This window comes from Lactuca virosa, chromosome 3 (genome assembly GCF_052849685.1).
Source record: "Lactuca virosa cultivar CGN04683 chromosome 3, Lactuca_virosa_CGN04683_v6, whole genome shotgun sequence".
NCBI lineage: Eukaryota > Viridiplantae > Streptophyta > Magnoliopsida > Asterales > Asteraceae > Lactuca > Lactuca virosa.
In genome coordinates, this window is record NC_136428.1 from 374,454,648 (window position 1) to 374,479,011 (window position 24,364).

The window sequence follows — 24,364 nt, forward strand, 5'->3', positions numbered from 1 at the left end:
TCAAATCCATATCTACACTAGTATATTTATATAAGTAAGACTTGAAGGACTTAGGACTGATAGCTCACCTTATTTCATGTTCCTTGTTTGGTTGTGGACTTAGGGCATTTTGTTATTTGTCCGAATGTCGTTGAATTCTTAGTTATATATCATATATACATGTGTTGGATATAAAAGCTTTCACATTAGTTCATTTTCCTTTGTGTAACAAAGGCATCCAAACAACCTTACTATTTAACTATAATAGGTATAGTTAAGGGATTACTCCTCATTACTACTACTACAATGATCCATACAAGAGTCAATACATTGTGAGTCATTACATAAGTACTACATGAAGTAACAGAACATACTATACACTATACAAGAGAACATACTATACACGATACAAGAGAATATACTATACGTTATACAAACACTAATTACTAAAACAGAATGTGACATACTACTTCTCGATACGACACTTCATTGTGCTATCACCGTGTAACCAGAGTCTCCTGGAGGGAGAGCGGGCATTATGTGTATAGATCTATACGGGACAGACACTCCCGCATCCCGAGCCGAAGTCATGGAACTACGAGTGCGTCAGAGAACTCATGAACGACATCTTCAGGAAGTTGTACGTCAACTGGCAGACCTGAGGGTTCGCCCAAGGGTTACCCGTCGCCAGTAGGAGATGTTAACTCATCCTTCTCTTTTGATTAAGGAATAGCCTTTTTCCTTTCTATGCTCTGTAGAGCACTTGTCTGTAAACATTCCTAACTCTGAAAGTACCCTAACTAAACTTCTAGGCTGCCAACATTTTCCCTTATGGTTTGATGTAAGACCTACTTTTAGGTCATTTTCCCGAACTTATTTTACATCATTAATACCAGTAATCTTGGCAGTTATCTAATCTATTGAGAAGTTCTTACTCTTGTGTTTTCCCTACTCTATTGTTATGACACTATCTGATAGTTAGACTATGGCGATTTAGTCCATGAAACACTCTCATCATGCTTGCAATCGAGTCTTACTGTTATTATCATTTTCATAAATTTTCAGTAAAAGATGCCGCCTCGCAAGCGTCCAACCAGAAACACGCCTGCAAATCAAACTCCACCACCACCACCCCCACCGCAGTTCGATCCGGTGATGTTTCAAGCAGCTGTAACCGTAGTTGTGACCGCCGCCATGGCTCAAAAAACTCTGGGGGTGTTAGTGGAACGGGGACTGGCACAAACTCCAGCCAAGGTGAAATCCATCCGCGTGCACGGGAGTGCACCTATAAAGATTTCATCAGCTGCAAACCTACATACTTCAATGGGACTGGAGGGATCCTTGCGCTATCCCAATGGATCGAAAGGACAGAAGCCATCTTCGAGATGTGCTCATGTCCTGAAGGAAGCAAGATCAAATTTGCTGCTTGCACCTTCACCCAAAGAGCCCTGACATGGTGGAATGGCCATGTCAAATCACTCTCCCTGGTAACTGCTAACGTCATGGGCTGGGACACACCGAAGGACCTTATGACAAGGGAGTACTGCCCGAGGGGCGAAATTCAGAAGCTTGAGGAAGAACTCTGGAACCTTAAAATGCAAGGTTCCGACATAGTGGCTTATACAGCAAGGTTCTGCGACCTGGTGGCTCTGTGTCCTAACATGGTCCCCACCAAAACCAAGAAGATCGAAAGATACATCTGGGGCCTGGTACCCCCATATCGAGGGAATGTTCTAGCCTCACACCCTGCGACCTTTGATAGTGCCAAGGAATTGGCCCAAAGGCTCATCGATCATGAAACTACTTCTACTCAAGCAACAACCACAACTACTGCCCCAGCACCAACCGACGCGAACGACAACAAAAGGAAGCGTGGGGATCGAAGGAAGGGCAAATCACATCAATCCTCTTCCAAGAAACAACAGGCAGTGGCTGTCCATGCTGCCACAACTCCTGCTGCCCCTGTACCACCCAAAACATATGCAGGGAACCTACCCAAGTGCACTAAGTGCTCTTTCCATCATAACGGCCCCTGCCGTGAGATGCACTGCACTAACTGCAACCGGAAGGGCCATACCGCACGGTTTTGCAGAACACAACCTAAACCCATCAATCAGATTCCCAGTGCCGGAGTGAGTCAAGCCTGCTACGGGTGCGGTGAGATAGCACACTTCAAAAGAAACTGCCCTAAAGCTGGGAATGTGGGAGGAGCAGGAAGACTACTTGCTATTGGCCACAATGAGGCCGTGGCAGACCCCACGGTAGTCACGGGTACGTTCCTTCTCGATAACTCTTATGCTTGTATCCTATTCGATAGTGGGGTAGAAAGGAGCTTCGTAAATCAAAACATTAAACACTTACTAAATCAATCACCACAAAAATTAAAAGAAACCTTCGTCGTAGAAATGGCTAACGGCAAGACAGAGAGTTCTAATGAGATTTACATAGGGTGTTCCCTCACACTAGATAAACATTCGTTTCCAATCGACCTCATACCAGTAGCTATCCAGAGTTTCGACGTTATTGTAGGCATGGACTGGCTGAGTCATTATCGTGCCGACCTTCTGTGCTTCGAAAAGGCAGTCCGCCTGAATCTACCGAATAATGCACCCTTGTTGATCTACAGAGACAAACCCAGTTCAAGCCTTCGTATCATCTCAAGTATTCAAGCCCAGAAGTACTTGCGTAAGGAATATCGTGCATTCCTGGCGCACGTTGTCGATACGAGCCGGAAAACAAAGGACCTAAAAGACCTCCCCGTAGTACGCGATTTTCCCGACGTCTTTCCGGAAGAACTCCCAGGATTACCCCCGCAACGTCAAGTCGAGTTCCGAATCGACTTAATTCCAGGAGCGACCCCCGTAGCCAAATCGCCCTATCGTCTAGCACCTGCTGAGATGCAGGAACTGTCCGGTCAACTTAACGAACTGCTCAGCAAGGGCTTTATAAGACCAAGCTTCTCACCCTGGGGAGCTCCGGTCTTGTTCGTCAAGAAGAAGGACGGATCGTTCCTTATGTGCATCGATTATAGGGAACTCAACAAGCTCACGATCAAAAATCGTTACCCTCTTCCGTGCATAGACGATTTATTTGACCAACTGCAAGGGGCGAGCTACTTCTCCAAGATTGATCTGAGGTCCGGGTATCACCAGTTACGAGTGCTAGAGGAGGATGTTCCGAAGACAGCCTTCCGAACTCGTTACAGACACTACGAGTTCGTAGTGATGCCTTTCGGACTGACCAATGCGCCTGCAGTATTCATGGACTTGATGAATAGAGTATGCCATCCTTACTTGGATCAGTTCATCATCGTCTTCATTGATGATATACTTATCTACTCTCGAAGCGAGGAAGAGCATAGCGATCATCTGCGACAAGTCCTAGGAACCTTACGATCGGAGAAGCTTTATGCGAAGTTCTCTAAATGCGAATTTTGGATCCGAAGAGTCGAATTCTTAGGACATGTGGTTAGCGAAGAAGGAATCCATGTGGACCCATCCAAAATTAAAGCCATCGAGAACAGGTCATCACCAAAGACGCCTACGGAAATTCGTCAATTTCTAGGCCTCGCTGGCTACTACCGCAGATTCATTCAAAACTTCTCTCGAATCGCGAAACCCCTTACAACATTGAACCAGCAGGGTGTGGCCTTTGACTGGGAAGAGAAGCAAGAGAATGCATTCCAAACGCTGAAACGAGCCTTATGCACCACACCGATACTGTCCCTCCCCAAAGGAACATAAGATTTCGTGCTCTATTGCGATGCGTCAAATCAAGGACTCGGCTGTGTTCTGATGCAACGAGGTAAGGTCATCGCCTACGCCTCAAGACAGCTGAAGACACATGAGGTCAACTACACCACCCACGATCTCGAATTAGGAGCAGTTGTATTCGCCCTAAATATCTGGAGGCACTACCTGTATGGTACGAAGAGTACTATCTTTACAGACCACAAAAGCCTGCAGCACATATTCAACCAGAAGGAGCTCAATATAAGACAACGACGGTGGGTAGAGCTACTCAATGACTACGAATGTGAAATTCGTTATCATCCGGGCAAAGCCAATGTAGTAGCAGACGCCCTAAGTCGGAAAGAATATTCTGGTCGAAGAGTCAAATCCTTAACAATGACTATCCATTCGCATCTACCCGCACAGATTAAGGAGGCTCAGCTCGAAGCCTTGAAACCTGAAAATGTAGCGGGAGAATCCTTACGAGGAATGGATAAGAACTTGGAATCCAAGGGTGACGGAGTCTTATATCTCATGGACCAGATCTGGACACCGAAACACGGTGGCTTTAGAGACCTGGTCATGAGGGAAGCACACAACACTCGATACACCGTCCACCCGGGTTCAGATAAGATGTATCTAGATCTCAAAAAGTCATACTGGTGGCCTAACATGAAAGCAGAGATTGCTACCTTCGTAAGTAAATGCCTTACTTGCGCTAAGTTCAAGGTCGAATACCAGAAACCATCAGATCTACTCCAGCAACCGGAGATACCTGAATGGAAGTGGGAGCGGATCACCAAGGATTTCATAACCAAGTTACCCAAGACAAAGGGTGGACTTGATACCATATGGGTCATCGTCGACAGATTGACCAAGTCCGCACACTTCCTACCCATCAAAGAAACCGACAAAATGGAGAAGCTCACGAGAACATACATTAGGGAGATCGTACGACTGCATGGTGTTCCTATGTCTATTATCTCCGATAGAGATAGTAGATTCACTTCGAGATTCTGGCAGTCCCTACAAAGCTCCCTAGGAACGAGGCTGGACATGAGTACAGCCTACCATCCACAGACCGACGGACAAAGTGAGAGGACTATCCAAAACTTGGAGGATATGCTACGAGCCTGTGTGATCGAATTTGGGAAGGCGTGGGATACCCACTTACCTCTCGTCGAATTCTCTTACAACAGCAGTTATCACACGAGCATCAAGGCTGCTCCATTTGAAGCCCTCTATGGCCGGAAGTGCAGATCCCCTCTGTGCTGGGCTGAGGTGGGTGACACTCAGTTAGCTAAAGGACGAGTCCCTGACAGCACTCTCACGGGTCCGGAGATCATTCGGGAAACGACAGAGAAGATCGTCCAGATTCGTGAACGATTGAAAGCCTCTAGAGACCGACAGAAAAGCTACACAAACAAACGGAGAAAACCCTTGCAGTTCCAGGTTGGAGACCGAGTCCTTTTGAAAGTCTCACCCTGGAAGGGCTTGATACGCTTCAGAAAGCGTGGAAAGCTAAATCCAAGATACATTGGGCCTTTTGAGATTCTCGCAAGAATCGGCCCCGTAGCTTACAAACTCAATCTACCCCGCGAACTCAGTAACGTACATCCTACCTTCCACGTCTCTAACTTGAAAAAGTGTCTATCCGACGAGACTCTTATAATCCCACTCAACGAGATCGAGATTAACGAGAACCTCAACTTCGTGGAAGAACCTGTAGAGATCATGGACCGAGAGGTCAAACGAACGAAACAAAGCCGCATCCCAATCGTGAAGGTTCGCTGGAACGCCAAGCGAGGACCGGAATTCACATGGGAGCGCGAGGATCAAATGAAACTTAAATATCCTCATCTCTTTACTTAGTTATTTGTAATAACTTAGTTGCTTAAACTCTAATTTCGGGACGAAATTCCCTCTAACGGGGGGATGATGTGACAACCCGAAATTTTCATTTGTATAATCTCTTCAGTCAAACACTTCAAATAATAGTCAACTACATTTCAGTACATTTTTGGCCGGTTTAAAGTCCGTTTGGGTGTTTTTAAAATAAATTCATGAAGCGATTAAATAAAAGGGGAGTGTTTTCTAGGACGTAATGTGTAACGATTAAACAACTAACACCATAACAAGGTGTTTACGGCGAAACAAGAGGAGTTTGGGCCGTAAACTCCTCTTCAACTTGAACTCATGCATAGAGCATGAGTTTACTCCCCATTCTCACTTTACACTTCCCACCTCAAGAACACCCACCATTTTTCTCTCAACTATCATCACACACTTTCTTCAAATCCGCCAAAATGTAAGTATTTCCTTCCTAGATTCGTTCATACAACACTTCATCTAGTGTTTATACATCATTTCATCCATGGATTCTTGATTTTTACTTAGATCTTCAAGTGTTCTTCAAAACACCAAGAAGACACACTAGTGTTTTTGGGTCCTAAACACTCTTACAAGCTTCCTATAAGTAAGTACACTCCTTCTATCTAGTTATTTGCTTAGGATACTTGTTAATCCCTTGGAAGGACATCAAAATCCCCAAGAACATATGTGTTTACGGTCAAGGGAGATCCTTGAACCGTAAACACCATCAAATGGTGTTTTGGTGCCCCTAACACCTTCTATGGCTTGGATAAAAGACTAGAACCTTGCATGCATGAACTAGAAACACCAAAACATGAAATGGTTGGAGTAACCATGAGTTTACGGCCGTAGACTCATGGGTTTACGACCGTAAACTCAAGGGTTTACGACCGTAAACTCTCCAAGGTGGTCCAAGGACCGTAAACTCCAAAGAAAGTCCATTTCGAGCCCTAACCACTTCCTAAGCCTTTGATGCAAACCTAGAACACTTTCTTGTGAAGTATAAGACCTTAAAACACACAAATGCACCAAGTACCATGAGTTTACGGCCATAAACTCATGGGGGAAATGGTCCAGAAACCGTAAACACATATAGGGTTACCAAATGAGGAGTAAACTCCAATGTGAGGCCATACTCTCCTTAGATGCAACCCTTTATCACTCCTAGCACTTAAAACAAAGTGTTTCCATGTATTAGGAGGTCTTTACTTGATTAATTAGTTGTAAAATGACAAATTAGATACATTTGTGTATCACTACATGTTACATAGGATCTGTGTGTGTGTTCAAGTCCTCACTTGACACCTAGCATCCTACCCGGCACTTCCATCAAATCCACTCACTGCAGGTGAGTTCATCCCCCTTAATCAACCTTTTAAATGATTTTAAATGCTTTTATGGGGGGGGGGGGGAATACAAGTTGAACACTTCTAGTTATTGCTTTAATCACATGTGATTAATAACTAGAATAAACAGAAAGATTTCTTACTACTTTCATTATGCGATCAAACTTATGGATTTTCAAGCTTTCAAACCTTTTTATATAACTCTTTTGATACTAAAACTGTTTTCAAACTCTTTTATACTTGTAATATTTTCAAATCCATATCTACACTAGTATATTTATATAAGTAAGACTTGAAGGACTTAGGACTGATAGCTCACCTTATTTCATGTTCCTTGTTTGGTTGTGGACTTAGGGCATTTTGTTATTTGTCCGAATGTCGTTGAATTCTTAGTTATATATCATATATACATGTGTTGGATATAAAAGCTTTCACATTAGTTCATTTTCCTTTGTGTAACAAAGGCATCCAAACAACCTTACTATTTAACTATAATAGGTATAGTTAAGGGATTACTCCTCATTACTACTACTACAATGATCCATACAAGAGTCAATACATTGTGAGTCATTACATAAGTACTACATGAAGTAACAGAACATACTATACACTATACAAGAGAACATACTATACACGATACAAGAGAATATACTATACGTTATACAAACACTAATTACTAAAACAGAATGTGACATACTACTTCTCGATACGACACTTCATTGTGCTATCACCGTGTAACCAGAGTCTCCTGGAGGGAGAGCGGGCATTATGTGTATAGATCTATACGGGACAGACACTCCCACATCCCGACTGCTAGCTACAGTCCAAGCCGACTAGGCCAAGGGGTGACAAAATGTCACCATACTACGTGTGACCTGGAGGGTCATCAGTTATTCAGCCGTCGATCAGTATGGTTACATACGAGTTCACATTCAAACCTTAAATTAACTAAATAGGGATTTAAGGCAAAAATAGACTTTTCAAGGCGTACCGCCTGGAGTCTACATATTACTACTATAGACTTTTCGAGGCGTATTGTTCATTTAGTACTACCTGGAGCCTGTATTTCATTACGTTGTGACTTGGTCGCATACTCGTTTCAGTAAACTATATTTTTATACTAATAGTTTTACTACGGAAAAACCCTTACATTTACAAAAGGACAATTATACAAACTCTCGGGTCTTGGTAGAAGACTACTTTTTACTGGAAAACATAGGGCTTTCCAGGGAGTATACTATTTACAAACATTTGAAACCGATTACTACACTACATTGTTACTAACATTTTATAGAAGCAATGACACTAAATACTTATGAACTCACCAGATTTATGCTGATACTCGCTTTCAAAATAACTTGTATTCTCAGGTCATCAGTAGACAGGTACAGATGAAGCTTTTGAGAAGATGGAGCACATACAAGACTCATCTTTTATTTTGATTATACTTTTGGTGTCTTAAAAACTTTACAGAACATGCTTGTATTACAATTATTATATTAATGCAATGGATGCTGTTGCTTGTCTTTACTATTATGCATTGTTATGATACTGTACATGACGTCCTCCGCCCCAGACCGTTTCTGCCGTTCTCGGTTTTGGGGTGTGACATGTATGGACTGGCTGAGCCGTTTCGGTGCTACGATTGATTGTGAGGGCCAGCCTGTGGTAGTTCGAACCCCAAGTAGGAGAGAACTGGTTTTCTACAGAGAGGGCACCAGGATAGGATAAAGGTTTTGTTCTGCAGCCAGAGTTCGACAGTATATTCAACACGAGTGTACGGGTTATCTGGCTTATGTGGTGGATACGCGTGTTGGGGGTCAGGTTTCAGTTTCAGAGGTCCCGATTGTCACGGAGTTTGTCGATGTGTTTCCAGAGGAGTTACCCGGTGTGCCTCCTGAGAGACAAGTCGAGTTCAAGATTGACCTAGTGCCAGGTGCGGCCACGATTGCCAAGGCATCGTACCGCTTGGCACCACCTGAGATGCATGAGTTGTCATCTCAGCTGGAGGAGCTACTAGGCAAGTAGTTCATCAGACTGAGCAGTTCTCTGTGAGGAGCGTCGATTTTGTTCGTCAAGAAGTATGATGGTTCGCACCGGATCTGCATTGGTTACCGGGAGTTGAACAAGTTAACGGGGAAGAACCGTTATCGCTTTCCGTGGGTTGATGACCTCTTTGATCAGTGGCAGGGTGCATATTGGTCCTCCAAGATAGATCTGAGGTCCGAGTATCATCAGGTCAGGGTGAGAGAGTAGGACGTGGAGAAGACTGAATTCTAGACTCGTTATGGGCATTACAAGTTCGTAGTGATGCCATTTGGGCTCACCAATGCGCATGCAGTATTTATGGATTTGATGAATGGATTACACAGGCTGATGCTCGATTATTCAGTTATTGTATTTATCGATGACATCTTGGTATATTCCAACACCAGTGAGCAGCATGAGGAGCATCTTCGTGAGCTTCTGGGGGTTTTGAGGCGAGAACGACTTTATACTAAGTTCTCAAAGTGCGATTTTTGGTTATGAGAGGTTTAGTTCCTTGGACACCTCATTAATCAGGATGGGATATTGGTCGATCGGGCCAAGATTGAGGCTGTGATGCAGTGGGAGGTTCTGAAATCTCCCTTGGATATCAGGAATTTTGTGGGTTTGGCAGGTTACTATCGGAGATTCATTCAGGATTTCTCCAAGATTACAGTACCCCTCAGTCGTCTGACAAGGAAGGGGGTGGATTTCCGGTGGGGCCTTGAGCAGCAGTCGACATTTGAGACCCTTGGGAATAGATTATGTGAGGCCCCGGTTTTGACCCTCCCAGAGGGATTTGAGGGTTTTGTGGTATTCTGTGATGCATCCATCTCTGTTTTGGGGGCGGTCCTTATGCAGAGAGGACGGGTGATATCTTATGCTTCGAGTTAGTTGAAGTCGCACGAGATGCGATATCCCACACATGATCTGGAGTAGGGGGTAGTGGTTTTTGCCCTCAAGATTTGGAGGCATTATCTTTATGGGGTCCGATGTACTATCTACATGGATCACAAGAGTTTGAGACATGTTATGGACCAGTCGAACTTGAACATGAGGCAGCAGAAATGGCTGGACGTAGTCAAGGATTATGATTGTGAGATCGTTTACCATCTGGGTAAAGCAAATGTAGTGGCGGATGCTTTGAGCCACAAGTCGGTTGGGTCTTCATATGGGATATCGTATATGAGGATATTAGTGGATTCTCCACTTTTTGGATTGATTAGGAAGGCCTAGGATGAGGGTGTCCGATAAGAGAACTGGAAGATAAAGAGGATCAGGGATGAGATCGCCAGATTTGTTCTGGTTAGTGGTGGATTGTTGACCCGTTGTGGTCGGGTATGGGTTCCTATGTCTTGTGGGGTCAGACAGATTGTGTTGGAGGAGGCTCATAAGTTTCGTTTTTCTATCCCTCTGGGGGCCACCAATATTTATTGGGATCTAAGATTGAGCTATTGTGGCCATGTATGAAGAGGGATATCGCCCGGTACGTGGAGAGGTGCATGACCTATAGGATGGTCAAGGCTGAGCATCAGAGGCCACATGGGAAGCTGAAGCCAATGGAGGTTCCCATGTGGAAATAGGAGCAGATTTCGATGCATTTCATCACCAAGCTGTCAAAGACGGCAAAGGGTTTCGATGTTATTTGGGTCATCGTGGATCGGTTGACCAAGAGTGCCCACTTCCTGGCGATTCGAGAGAGTTCTTCGGCCGAGAAGTTGGCCGATGTGTATATTCGCGAGATCGTTGCTCGCCATGGGGTTCCAGTCTCCATTGTTTCAGACCGATATGTTCGGTTCATCTCCTGTTTTTGGCAGAAGTTCCATGAGGAACTGGGCACGAGGTTGCACTTCAACACATCTTATCATCTGCAGACCGACGAACAGAGTGAGCGGACACTACAAACCCTTGAGGATATGTTGTGGGCATGTGTCATCGATTTTGGTGGGAGTTGGGACTCCTACCTACCTCTTGCGGAGTTCTCCTACAACAACAGTTTTCACTCAAGAATTGGTGCTCTGCCTTTTGAGCTCTTGTATGGGTCGAGATGTCGTGCCCCAGTTTGCTGGGGTGAGGTTGGTCAAAGGGTTATGGGGCAGACCGAGGTGGTCCTTCAAACTAAGGAGATGATTCAGTAAATCAGGAAAATATGGCAGACTGCTGAGAGTCGGTAGAAGAGCTATGACGACTGGAGCCGATCCGAGTTGGAGTTTCAGGTCGGCGACATGGTGTTACTTCTCACCTTGGAAGGTCGTGATTCACTTCAGGAAGAGGGGGAAATTGGGTCCCCGGTATATTGGGTAGTTTTGGGTTATTGATAGGGTTGGCAAGGTTACTTACAAATTGGATCTTCCTGAGGAGCTAGTCAGATTCACAACACTTTCCATGTTTCACAGCTGCGAAAGTACGTATTGGATGAGGATGCAATGGTTTCCGTGGATAATATTCAGGTGGATGAGCGTATGAACTATGTTGAGGGGCCAGTATCTATTCTGGAAAGGAAGGTAAACGTTTTGCATAGCAAGGAAGTACCTTTGGTAAAGGTACGATGGCAGCACCAGAGGGGCTTCGAGTGGACCTGGGAGTCGGAGGATGAGATGAGGGAGCATTACCCAAATTTGTTCTCTACAGCAGACTTCGAGGACGAAGTCTAGTTCAAGTGGGGGAGAGTTGTAACACCCTGATTTTCAGGTATTTTCAAATTCATCCCTTGGTTTTAAATTATGTTATTTCGGTCCATGGATTGGAAGGAAGTAGCCATGAGAAGCCCTAGTGGCAAGATTGTAATTTTGAAGAAGGAGGAGTACGCTAAGCGTACATGTTGGTACGCTAAGTGTACTTGGGCGTACCCTAGTATGCTGGACGTACTCATGTCCAAATGAAACCCTAAGTTTTAGGGTTTGAGCGGTATTTAAGCATCCTTATAGCTCATTTACCCCCACCTATTCATCCTCCAAAGCCCTTAAATCGTTTTTGGAAAACCCTAGTCCTTTAAGAGTGTTTTTGAGCTAAAGTGTGTTCTTGGTGTGCTTAAGGAAGAAGGATTTGCATCAAGGAGCTTAGAATTTGAAGCAAGCTTGTGGATCTTGGATCATCACCTTCTTGGGAAGCTCCAGAAGGTAAAAAGTCTTCACCTTGATGCTTTGTTTGCTTGGATCTCATTTTGGTAGCTTTATGTTGTTCGTCTTATCTAAAAAGTCCCATTCTTATGCATGTTTGTTTTTAGACGATTTGGGTTGTCCTTTCAGACCCTAGGAAGGGTCCTAAGCCATAAACAATGAGGTCTGTTTAGCTAGTTTGGCTCCATGCTTCTTGTAGAAGGTCTTAATGGATTAAGACCTTTCATTAAGGACTTTTTGGATGTGAAAAGTCATAAAGTTGGGAGCTTTATGAACCTAGTATGCCTCTGGACCTTGGATCTGAAGTATGAGCTTAAGTGATAAAGCCATTAAGCACTTAATGAAGAATTTGGGATCTACGAGGGTATGCCATGCATAGCTTGGTGTACGCCCCACGTACTCGGTCAACCACCCCGATCATGATTCTCTGTGAAGCCTCGTGTACGTTGAGTGTACCTCCGGAGTACGTCCCGTGTACTCGCATGGGTCAGCCCATGTTGATTTAACTCGGTTGGGATGACTCGGTTGGGTTGACTCAGTGGGTTTATGGGCTTTGACCAGTTAACTTTGAGTTTGACCAAGTTTGACTTTTGAGGGTATTTTGGCTATTTTGGGATTTTGATGGAATTGGTCTCTTGGTGGATGTACGCATTGAGTAGAGAGCTGAGATTCGGAGTCGGGCCTTATCAGTTTTGTTCAAATTGTGAGGTGATTTTTCCTCACTATACTTCGAGTCGAAGGCACCAAGGCCGACCCATTGGTTTGATAACCTGACATTGTTGATATGCTGAGTATGGAGTAGATATGCATCCTAGTTTTGATATGCTAGTCTGGTAGATCTATAGGACTACTTGTGATACTGTCTGTTTATCTGTATATGATATTATCTATTATATATCGACATATTGTGTGGGTTAGGTTGAGGTTACTGCTCCGTGCTGTAGCCAACAAACCGTAGAGAAAACCATATATGAGCTGAGGGTCGGGGAGGGCATGCCAGACTCATACTCATGGCTCATAAGCATTCCAGATACAAATTGAGGGTCGGGAAGGACATGCCAAACTCGTACTGAGGACTTAGTGGTATTCAGTCCGAGGACTGATCAGGCCGGGGAGCAAGCAAGTCATAAGTTGTGGGCCCAGGGGGCAAGCCAGACTTATGTTGTAGGCTCAGGGGTAATCCAGTATGTTAGTTGTGGACCCATTGCATGTTCTGATTATATATGTGCTATTTGTTGTGTACTGGTATTTTGGGGGAACTCACTAAGCTTTGGGCTTACAGTTTTGGATTATTTTTCACGTACCTTAGAGGACCGCGGGAAGGCGAAGGCGTAATCGTGCACCTCATCGAGTTTTGTTTTATAATTTTGGAAAAACTCTGATATTAAACCTGTTTTGAAAACTATTTGTAAACAATGATGATTTATGGGTTGTTTTAAAAGTTTAAAATTTTCATAAATTTTATGGATGTTACAAAATATCCAAGGAAATGAGCAAAATTCTCAATTCTCATCCCCGCCGATCACACACATGTGTCATGCTCACGGCAATTAAACACCCCACCCGTTCCCACTAAACATGTCATCCAAAAAAACGCACAGTAGATAAATAAGTCAAAATAACATTTGCACACAACCATACTTATCATAAAACACGATGTTAATAAATAATGGAATACTGCATATAAACCACATGATAAACATTTATGTGTGAGCGACCACAGATTACTAAAAAAAACTCACCTCCTTGTCGTTAGGTCTTAACTAAATCTTGTTCGCTACATGCACCGTACATTCCACCAACAAATTTTCTAAGGTTGTAATCCTAGAAAACATCATATGAGTTATTTTGGTTTAATTACCCACATGTCTTGTCCGACCAATCAATAATTATTATCTAACATGTCTAGGAGATTTGTAACAATTTTATTTCAAATATATCATATAATATGACCACATCGTAAAATAGGATATCTTAGCCGAAAATACCATCTTTGACTTACTAGTTAAAATAATGGATTTTTACCCTTAAAATAATAATAATAATAATAATAATAATAATAATAATAATAATAATAATAATAACTAGAAAGATGACCCCCGCGTTGCGGGGGTCGGAAGGTGTCACTTTTGATTGGAAGTATAGTACATTGTTCTAATTGGTAGCTACAGTAAAGTATGTTGCTTGAGTCAATTTTATTTTACTTTGCTGCTTTACAAATGATCTTCTACCACTCTTTGCACCTTCAATATAATTCGGGTCATACTGATAGTCAACGTTGATTGCATCCATCTGCAAACAACATAGAACCATCAATATAACATATTTCATACGGACAACAGTAAAAATTCGTACAACTTGACAGCAACAGATTTTGCTAGCAACAATTTTATCAAATGTCATTTTGACATCAATTTGTTCTCAAATGTTTTACTCCTCTTCCAGGAAATGAAATCGAACCCGCATAATCTCCTACAGAGTACTGACTATTGTTTCCCTTCCTCTAGTCTCCGTACGACAGATTCCACACACCTGACCAAGTGGCTGATACCACTCTAAATCTTGATTTGAAGTAAGCTTTGTTGTCTGGGTTTACTGAAAGGTAATTTGCTATTAGAGAACAAAATTTACAAATATAGAACAATAATAAATAAAAAGCGCAAAAGAATATTCAAAAAAAAAAAAACTTACAAACTGAAGTTTTAAGTGTTGAAATCTTCATTAAATTTGCAACGAAACGAAACAAACAAAAAATCTGTGAAATATGAAATCAACGACAACTATAAGTATACTTGACTGGGTGAAGTTGAATCCATAACGATGGAGTGTGCCTAGAAAGAAGTAAAAGTAATGCAATTGAAACGAATCAGCTACAAAACTTGTAGTAAATCAAACTTGTAGAGTTGGTAGTACGATTCACATAATCGAGATGTAAGTTATCATGATTACAAATCTAGGGATTAGAGGGATCAAGACACTAATGGTCATCGAACTAACCTCTAAAACTCTGTCAGCCATTGGTCTTGAACAACCTGATATCAAAATGAACCCCTACCATATGTCCGAGTGTTTGCCTAATGAAGCAAAAACATAATTGGGTTATTCTACAAAAGTGCTAATGTATTTACCATGTTGTAAGAAATATAAGTTTAATCTAGGTAGAAGAGATTGATGATACACTTTTCCAAGTACAAACACACTCTTGTCCAGGTTTTTCGTTGAGGAGTTTTGTCGAGTAGCTGGTGTTCAAAACTTAAAAAAGCACAAAGAACATAATCAATAAGTTTAGAAAACAGTAAAAATTGTAAAATTCAGAAACAAACGATGGAATCAAACTGCTCTTACACTCTTTCCTGTCTTCCCTCACCTTCTGTCTCCCCCTGAACCAAATTAGTTGATGGCAGTTGGGTTCGATCACCATCAGTTTCCAAGTACAAACACACTCTTGACCAGATTTTTCGTTGAGGAGTTTTGTCGAGCAGCTGGTGTTCAAAACTTAAAAAAGCACAAAGAACAGAATCAATAAGTTTAGAAAAGAGTAAAAATCGTGAAATTCAGAAACAAATGATGGAATCAAACTGCTCTTACACTCTTTCCTGTCTTCCCTCACCTTCTGTCTCCCCTTGAACCAAATTAGTTGATGGCAGTTGGGTTCGATGACCATCAGTTGCAGCAACAACAATCAATTGCAATAACAGCGTGCATCTTGTATGCTTCATATAACCTGATGCAGTTGTCGACTGTAAAAAATAAGTGAAAGACCCTGAGATGAGCTTGCTAGTCCAGCTGAGTTCATCGGTTTGGTATTTAAGTAAGAGAAGGATGAGATCGATGTTGAATATGAACAATCGATTGGGTTATCCTACAAAAGTGAAAGAAGACGGATATGGGTGAGACGTAAAGACGTAAAACAGGAAGAGAACAAAATCAAACGAAAAATCAAACACCCAACAGAAAATAAGAATGTTCTCACTCCATGTTCATTGATAGTTCGATATTTATTAAGGTAAGAAACATTAGACATCCCAAACCATGGACCTGGAGCAACAAACATAGATACATGGCATACCTTCAGGTTTGCAAATCAATGAAAAAAATAAGCACAATAGGACATAATGATCTAACGTTTAAAGGAGAAAATAACACCTTTTCTTGTATAAGGATGTATGAAAAGCCTTGGGCTCAATAAGAAGTGTTCCTGAAGCAAAAGAGAAACAAAAATTAACATACATATAAATAACTATAGTTATTAACTATTTTTCTTTTTTATAGATTTTTAAAAATAAATTTTTTGTATTTATAATAATTACCAATGAATCCAATCTTGTTTTGCTTCAAAAACCCATGTCTGCCTATAATTATATCTATTTTTTAACTACTATTAAATAATTATTGGATTGTTTTTAATTTTTTTATAAAAAATTTACCATATGGTCAAGCTTTCTCTCCATATCAGCACTGATAAGAGTTTGATAACCCCCCCCCCCCCCCACGACCACCTTAACAATAGATCCGTCCATTTGTTTGGAAGCAAGCAAAGAGAGTCGACTCAATAGCTATTTCAATATAAAAGCACAAAGTTATTATAAAATGCAATATTTAAAAGAAAGGTCATAAAATGGGAATGTTAATCAATAATTGAGGATATGTTATGGGTACCTTACCATTTTGAGCTACCGCAGCCAAAATTAACAAATCAAAATCAATAAGAAATATATTTCGTACTCTCATCCTTAATGTATCAGCTGATATATTATACAACACTCTTCTTCTGTGATATGTGTGCAGGTTGAGATTTTTGTTAACATAGGAACAAACATTTTTTATTAATTGAGACACTAATTACATAAATTTGATACATACATATATATATATATATATATATATATATATATATATATATATATATATATATATATATATAGATATAACCTACAACCATCACAACCCTTCAAGATGACAATTAATTTTAACCGCTATAACTACCTTTAACCACCGTATAAGTGACTTATATAACAACTAACTGATAACAAAATTTAACAGTCATAACCAAGTATATTAAATGTCAAGATTACCCTTCAACATTACAAAGAACAAATCATCATTTTAACCAATAATTATTGGTGCTCTAGTCCAATCCAAAAGATAAGGGTGTTCTGGTACAGGAAGTCTAATTAACGCATTCTAAAAAGAAGCTAGTTTTCATATTACAATATAGAATGTTCTTTAATATTCCCATGACGATTATACAAAACGACAATCGTACATAGAAAGTCAGATATAAAATAAAAACTATAAGATTAATGAAACAAATGTTTAAAGTTTACCTCTTTTGTCCAAAGACAGGTTTCCATCCGCTAATGTTTTAGACATGTGTTGAAAAACCCCAAATTAAGCTTTCAACACTGAAAATAGAATCCAATAGCGACTCTTCACTGTTGTTACCCAAATTGTGCCTACATATACGTTTTTATCAAGACTCCATTATATTTTGTGAGTTTGGTTATTCAAAAAATCAAATCAATCATTATATTGAATAAAAGTTAAAGTTTATAAATTCAACTAACCATTGCTGGTAAGCTTGTGGTTTGAGACCCAAAATTGTAAGCCTTCCATTTGACCTGCATCATACTTCTAATTTTTTGCTGCATAATAATTATATTAAACTAATAGAAACTTCAAAAAATATTTTCTTTAACATTCAAAGACTGGCTGGCAAAAGAAACCTTATGAGCTGGTTACAATCGTTGTGAATGCCTCAAAGGTATTTCATCGAACATGTGGTAAGCAAAGCTGATAAGAAGAGCAAATTCCAATCTCAGAAACAAAGTAGAGAAAGCAGACAGAGTTGGTAGAAAAAGAAAGTGTCGATTGAAGTCAAAATCAATTACCCAACTGAATCCATTGTACTCATCTGCTCCCTTCACAATTTCTTTTCCAAAACCCATGGCGTGTTTCTAGGTCTGTAATCATCAAAATTACAGAAATCATTTTACAACATTGTTTTATAAACTCCCATGTATATAGATTTTATGTTCCCAACAATTTCTTTTTGTTGGCAGGTCAACGAAAGGGATTCATATTGTGCATTTTTCTTTCTTAGCATGTCGAAATGAGTTAAAGTTACTTTTTTGTTTTCATATAAAATAATATTTCAGTAATTAAAGTGAACCTTTTCTAGAGCAATTGAAGTTGTAAGTCTAGAAGTAAGCATGGCAAAAACTTCAGGGTCTGGTCTTGGAACAGGAAGAATGTGTTTCTTACTTTCATTTATTTCTTTATTATAGTAACATACTTTTAATCCCTTCTATTATAGGATTGCACTTTAAAATCTACATATTAGACTGTTGCAGTTTAGATTGGTAACTCATCTAATAGCTGATTGAAAAATTTTGAAATTAATTTGAGTAAATACATAGAAAACAATTTAATAAGTCAATAAACTTACTTTTGCGGTCTCTTGAAGAGGTATGAGACTTTCTTCAACATGTTTGCTCTTTAAAGACACGTTATCAACTTCTTGTAGCAATTTTTTAAAAAGGCTCTCCCGGTTAAAAAGTGAAAAAGATATAAAATCGTTAAATTTATTTAAAGTAAATTTCTGAAACCAAGTAAGTTGAATCTGCCAGATGGAACGACAACATCACCACCTCCAAAATGGAAACCATTTGCAGCTGCGTTGCCAAGTTGCATGGCATGATCTTGTATTCTGCATAAGGGAAGAAAAAACAAAACAACCATTAATAAATTAATATTTGATGGTGCTTTTTTATTTACCCAATGATTAAGTAGGCTTGCATGGGATGGAGGGTGGTGTTTTTGGTTTAGATGTGTGTACATAAAGTCAAAGTGGGATGCTCTAATTGGTAGATTTTCAAAGTACAACGTTCTAAGTCAAAAAGTACGATGTCGGAATTGGTAAGTGGATGTATAGCAACACAACTTTCGTTATTATGTTTGTTATAACATCCTACTTTCTTTTATTTCTATTATGATATTATACTTTTATTTTTTATTTTTCTTATTAAAGTACTGTACTTTGAAATATCAACCTAATTATAGCAGTGTACTTCCACTTTGAAAAAAGCTACTCAATTTTAAAACGAATTTTGCTTTGTAATTAGATGAAATTGCTATAATATGATAGATTTTGCAAAGTAATCTCTAGAAATCTTGAATTTCACCAAAGAAACACCAGGGGCAAAATGGTGAAAAGTCGAACTGGATAGGAGAAAGCCATCTGTTCAATAAAAAATTACTATTTATGTTTGGGAATGACCATTTCACCCTTCTGTTTAGAGTAAATGACCGTTTTACCCTTATGTTTAAAAGTGATGTTGAATAACAAATGTGTAATTATGTGTGAAATTGACAGTTTAACCCTTCTGAAAGTACCTTAATGCCCTGAAATGCAGCCCAATCCTTCAGTACATCTGGATCAACTGAGATGACAGCCACCAAAGAGAGTTCAAGCTATCACTTATCACAGAAAAATAGTGAACATGTTATATTTAGATTAATATGTTTCATAAAGCAAAGTGGTGTTCATTAATAGTGAACATGTTATACTCGCCACCATTTGCCATATGCAGTTCCATGTTTACCCAACACCCAACATATCACCTGTTTTTAAAATAAAATAAAATAAAAAAAGATAAAAACACCCAACATATCACATGTGCATAAAATCGTTCCCTAGAACCTTGAAATAAGAACCAACTTGGAGCTGCAATTCGACTTCAAATGGTGTAAACATGTTTTCTTCCATAACAGGTCCTGTGTAGAATAAAAGATTACAGATCTTATTTTGTTGCTCCTTTGTAGCTTAAACTAATAGCCAACTAATTTGGTAAATGTGACAATACTCATCAATTATAATGGAAAAAGTAACCCATTAGACACTAAGTTGACTACAACCTCGTAAAATTACACAAACTTAAACGACATTCCAACATACCTACACCAAATCCTAAGTGACCGTACAATAGGGTATCTCAATGTCATGTTTAAATCGACGAACCAAAAAATTACTCAATTCCAGGCGTAACCTAAAAACACAGAAACAGATGAAATAAATTAAAGATTGGGATAGATAGGTCTAGTATGAAATAAAAACTTCAGAATTGGATCGGATAAAAAAATGGAATCTGAAATTGATTGTTACTTAGATGCAGAAATCATCGAAAATACTAAACCCTCCCGAACTTGAAGTACAACAGAACGATTGTTTTTTAACCTGGGATTGTTTTCTTACGAAAAAGAAAAAATGAAAAATGAAATAGAATGAAAATCCTTGATGTATGGGTTCTTGGCACCAGTCGGTAGAAATGGATTTTTTTTCACCAAAAAGAAAAAAAATGGCAAATCCTTGTTGAAAGCTGAACAAAAAAAAAGAAAAAGAAAAAATGAAAACTGAAAAATGATTCCATTCCATCTTTGTGTCGAGCAATTCAAATGATATCAACTCTGGCACATAAGTATAAAGATCCAATCTACTATAATTGAACACTTTAAATCTTTATACCAATTCACTTGATAAATAACTTCTTAAAATGTACCTGGTTTTGACAAATACAATTACAATCTGTCCGAAAGAGCCATAAAATAGAATCAGACTCCGATTTTGACTTTTGACTAAAAGTCTATCCAGTTTCTTTAACCCAGAAGTGAACCTAATTCTTTGATCTTTGAACAACTATTAGCTTTAAATGTAGGGAATATCGAATAGAAAGAACTGACCCTTCACTTATTGTATCAGTTGTTGAAGCAAATTGAGGGGTATAAAGGGAAGTTTTCCAAGAAACAACCTAACACATGAGAACAAACTCATACATTTAATACCAAACAATCAAAGGGAAATCGATGTAAGTTGTTCTATATGTACATGTTTAGAGCTGGATGAGATTAATTTTTTTTTCCATCATCATAAAATAAACCCGTTAATCCATTGTTTGTGCATCTTAGAGGTGGATGTTGGTTGTTTCTCTTTTGACAGCTGTGTTCCTTGTTTCTCCTTTGACAGCTGCACAGATCGCCATGTCTGAAGAGATTCTGACGAACAGTATTCTTAATATAACAGGTATTTGCAATAAATCTATTAAAAGCATTTGTAATAAAACTATTAAAAATCTTGATAAATACCTGCAATTCCTTACAGAGAAATCTCATCCACAGCAAGGAACTGTAGCCCTGTGTAATCCCTTTGGGGATATAACGGTGGTGTTCTCGAATAGCAAAACTCACTGAAAAGCAAAATAAATATAAATCAAATGACATCTGAAGTGCGTTACTTAAAAATTAGTGGTCAGCAGATTTAGGGGGAATTAGTTATCCTTGTAGGTATGTCGGTCAATTTCTATTCCATAGAAAATTTATTAAATATAAGCGAATAAATGAAGCCACCTTAGAATGAAATCGATTTTAAAATCGTCGGCATCAGACCACCTTTTGATGAAATCGACATCAAAACACCTTCGATAGTCCGTTGTAAGTCGGGGTCTAATGGTTCTGGCCTGGGCTGCTGAGCCGCTTTGCTTGTCGCAGTCAGAGCCCCCATCCTTTCAGCATATAAGTTGACGGAAGTTTGGAGGCAAAACGGATGGAAAATGCTAAAAAAAATATCAAGTTGCAGCCTTCAGTTTTGTGGGATGCACGGTATGCACAATATTGCTCTGTAGAATGATTAGGAAGTAAATGAGCATTTTACCCTTATATTCAAAACTAAATTTAGTCGTGTAGATTAACTGATTAACCCATTAAAAAAGGTGGACTGTAGAGACATACTTTGGTTCTGTGTCGGTAACCGAAATTCCAAGAACGAATGAATTTGTACTTTTGGGTAACTTGTGTCAAAAGCTATAGCTATACTGCAATCTCCAATTGCATCAATGACTTCACCCAAATATTGGTTTGCAACAGCATGATTGCAGAAACAAACAGCTGCAAATGAGTGTGATTCTATACTCTTTGATATTGCAACACTATAATGATCTACTGCTTCTGTATGCTTACCATTCTGAAAGGCTTCATTTCCTACATTCTAATTAACCCAACTAAAAGAAATTAAATTCACACTGAGTGTTAAAACAAAGACGAATGTTAGCTATCTATAATTCCATACCTTGCAGTGTAAAACCAATGTTTGAAGAGTGTTTGTTGGACATATTTTCCCTTAATGTTGAAGAGTATTTCCCATAGAGTGAAGTGTACCTCAGTACCTGGGATTCAAAAACAAAAACCAATATTTCATTCTTTGATTTGTTTGTTTGAACAAATCTCATAAACTAATAGATGATCAGTATTAGTTAGAGACGACATAAAAAATATGAGAAATCAGTAAAACTTTTAACAAACAGTTGGTGGGCAAATGTTTCAAATCTCATAAACCAATAGAAGAGTATTTGTTGGACAGAATAGCACCATTCTGCAACAACACATCTGCTGCTGCTGCTGCGACTGAACCACCAACAGCCGCCCAATGCAACGCCAGCTGCATCACACCGTCAACCGCCTGCACATCCCCACCATGCTACATCGCCAACAAAAGTAGCCCATATTTGAGAATGGATGTAACCGATGAAAGCATACCTCGATAATGTACTGAGCAACATCGGGGAAGTTATTGACGGACGCCCATTGAAGGGGGTAATAGCCATATGCATCAGGTTGAGAGAGAGAAACGACATCATCTTCGACGAATTTTCGCAGTTTCAGCAGATCGCCATAAGCAGGAGCGCTAAAGACGTGAAAGACTGATAAAATTTCGATCTCTGATGAAGGCATTTTTTTTGTATAGTTTGGGGTTTTGATTTGGGAGTGCTAGAAACAACTTCTTGAGATGGGATTTGAAGGAGAATCACTCCTTTGTGGAGTGGTTGAAGATTGCAACTTGAAATTGGGTTTCTTGCAGAGAAACCCTCACAGAGGGTGGAAGGGTCGAGATGAAGAAGCGATGGGAGATAAAAGGAAGACTGTGGAAGGATCCGGAAGTAAAAGGCGTAAGTATGTGGTAACCGATGAACAGTATCCTGGTGAGGTACTGTTTAAGGTACTAAATTGAAAAAATAAACCTAAACAGAAATACGAAAACTACAGGGACTGAAATAGACAAAAAAGGAGCTATTTTACTATTGCTACCTTTCATAACTTTAATATATATATAATAATAATTTTTTCCCAATAAACAAAATATAAAAGTGTGAGATTATAAATGTAACTTCTAACAAAAACAGCATGTTATGAAGACTCCAAGGACTAAGGTTGCAATTTCATGAACTCAATCTTTCTACAAATATGTGACTTTGTTTTATTTGACTTTAAGTTAAGTTTAGCAAATCATTCAAAATGTAAGGGGCCTTTGTTTTATTTGACTTTAAGTTAAGTTTAGCAAATCATTCAAAATGTAAGGCCATCTATGTAAATAACATTTCAATTCAAAGCAAAAGAAGCGTTTGAAACTCGCTTTGAAGAAAAAACAAACACAGGAGTAAACACGCGCCTACTCATAGTTTGGTTTAAACTTTAAAAGCCCTAACTAATTTATTTGAAACATTGGTCAATCAAGTCGACCCACCATAACATCAGATCCGAATTCACCATCTTCTTTACCCGAAAATTAACTATTTTCAATCATTTTTTTAATACGATGAATCTTCTAAAATTAGGTTAAATGCCTAACTACAATTACCATCAATTATCTCCACTCCGTACCAACAATTATCCATAAACAAATTTCAAAATCATACTCCAAAATAGTGTGGATTAAAATCTATATAGAAAACCATTTCCTAAAATTCATTACCAAATTGCTACTGGTTGGAACGAATTAAGACAAGAGATTGAACCAAAATATATTTAACATGTATATGAATCCATCAAACCAACCATATTGTAACATCCATAAAATTTCACAAAAATTTAATACTTTTTAAAACATTTAAAACCATTAAGTTATTACAATTTGTTTTCAAAATAGTTTAAACATTAGATTATCCCCAGAATCAAATCAAGAAAATATAAGGAGGTGCACGATCACGCCTTCGCCTTCTCGCGGTTATCAGAAGTACCTGAAACATAATCAACAACTATAAGCCCGAAGCTTACTGAGTTCCCCCAAAATACCAACGCCATACAGATATAACCATATCATATAAAAAAACACAGCATACATAATGAGCCATCAGTTTGACTGGACCGCCTCACAGGCCATCAGTCTATCTGGACCGCTCTCCGAGCCGTCGGCACGTCTGGACCACCTCTCAGGGCCTTCAGCCTATCCGGACCGCTCGTCGGC

At 39.4% G+C, this 24,364-nt stretch overlaps 2 protein-coding genes and 2 long non-coding RNA genes across 11 annotated transcripts in view; all 4 read right to left on the minus strand.

Annotated features, from left to right (window-relative positions):
• Positions 1–18,621, minus strand: part of LOC145163166 (uncharacterized) — a 241,607-nt gene extending 222,986 nt beyond the window's left edge. Inside the window, exons 1-4 of one of the 2 annotated variants that reach the window (XR_013739617.1) lie at positions 18,521–18,621; positions 17,964–18,035; positions 17,799–17,865; positions 17,639–17,693 (exon numbers count right to left, since the gene is read on the minus strand). This is a non-coding gene — a long non-coding RNA (uncharacterized LOC145163166). Of the gene's footprint in view, positions 1–17,638; positions 17,694–17,798; positions 17,866–17,963; positions 18,036–18,520 lie in introns of those variants that run through there. The other variant, XR_013739616.1, reaches the window with a different exon arrangement.
• On the minus strand, positions 15,072–15,851 carry LOC145163165 (uncharacterized). Of its 2 annotated transcripts, none has more exons than XM_079082030.1 (4): positions 15,661–15,851; positions 15,440–15,567; positions 15,251–15,324; positions 15,072–15,146 (listed from the first exon to the last, which is right to left on the minus strand). In XM_079082030.1, exons 1-4 carry the CDS (start codon positions 15,789–15,791, stop codon positions 15,111–15,113), a joined length of 369 nt encoding a protein of 122 aa, XP_078938156.1. In that variant the 5' UTR covers positions 15,792–15,851; the 3' UTR covers positions 15,072–15,110. The 2 variants fall into 2 exon arrangements, with proteins under 2 accessions (XP_078938156.1, XP_078938154.1); XM_079082028.1 differs by having other exon boundaries at positions 15,253–15,324; positions 15,418–15,567; positions 15,661–15,850.
• A 1,428-nt stretch (positions 18,622–20,049) lies between the features above and the next one.
• LOC145163167 (uncharacterized) lies at positions 20,050–21,580 on the minus strand. Of its 6 annotated transcripts, none has more exons than XR_013739619.1 (6): positions 21,517–21,580; positions 21,214–21,314; positions 20,957–21,123; positions 20,812–20,879; positions 20,631–20,725; positions 20,050–20,120 (listed from the first exon to the last, which is right to left on the minus strand). It is a non-coding gene; the product is annotated as an uncharacterized LOC145163167 (long non-coding RNA). The 6 variants fall into 6 exon arrangements; XR_013739621.1 differs by having other exon boundaries at positions 20,083–20,120; positions 20,631–20,656; XR_013739623.1 differs by having other exon boundaries at positions 20,631–20,879; positions 20,957–21,112.
• Positions 21,581–21,811: 231 nt separating this feature from the next.
• Positions 21,812–23,016, minus strand: LOC145164951 (uncharacterized). Its single transcript, XM_079083598.1, has 3 exons — positions 22,660–23,016; positions 22,193–22,289; positions 21,812–21,963 (listed from the first exon to the last, which is right to left on the minus strand). Exons 1-3 carry the CDS (start codon positions 22,852–22,854, stop codon positions 21,812–21,814), a joined length of 444 nt encoding a protein of 147 aa, XP_078939724.1. The 5' UTR covers positions 22,855–23,016.
• Between the last annotated feature and the right edge of the window lie 1,348 nt (positions 23,017–24,364).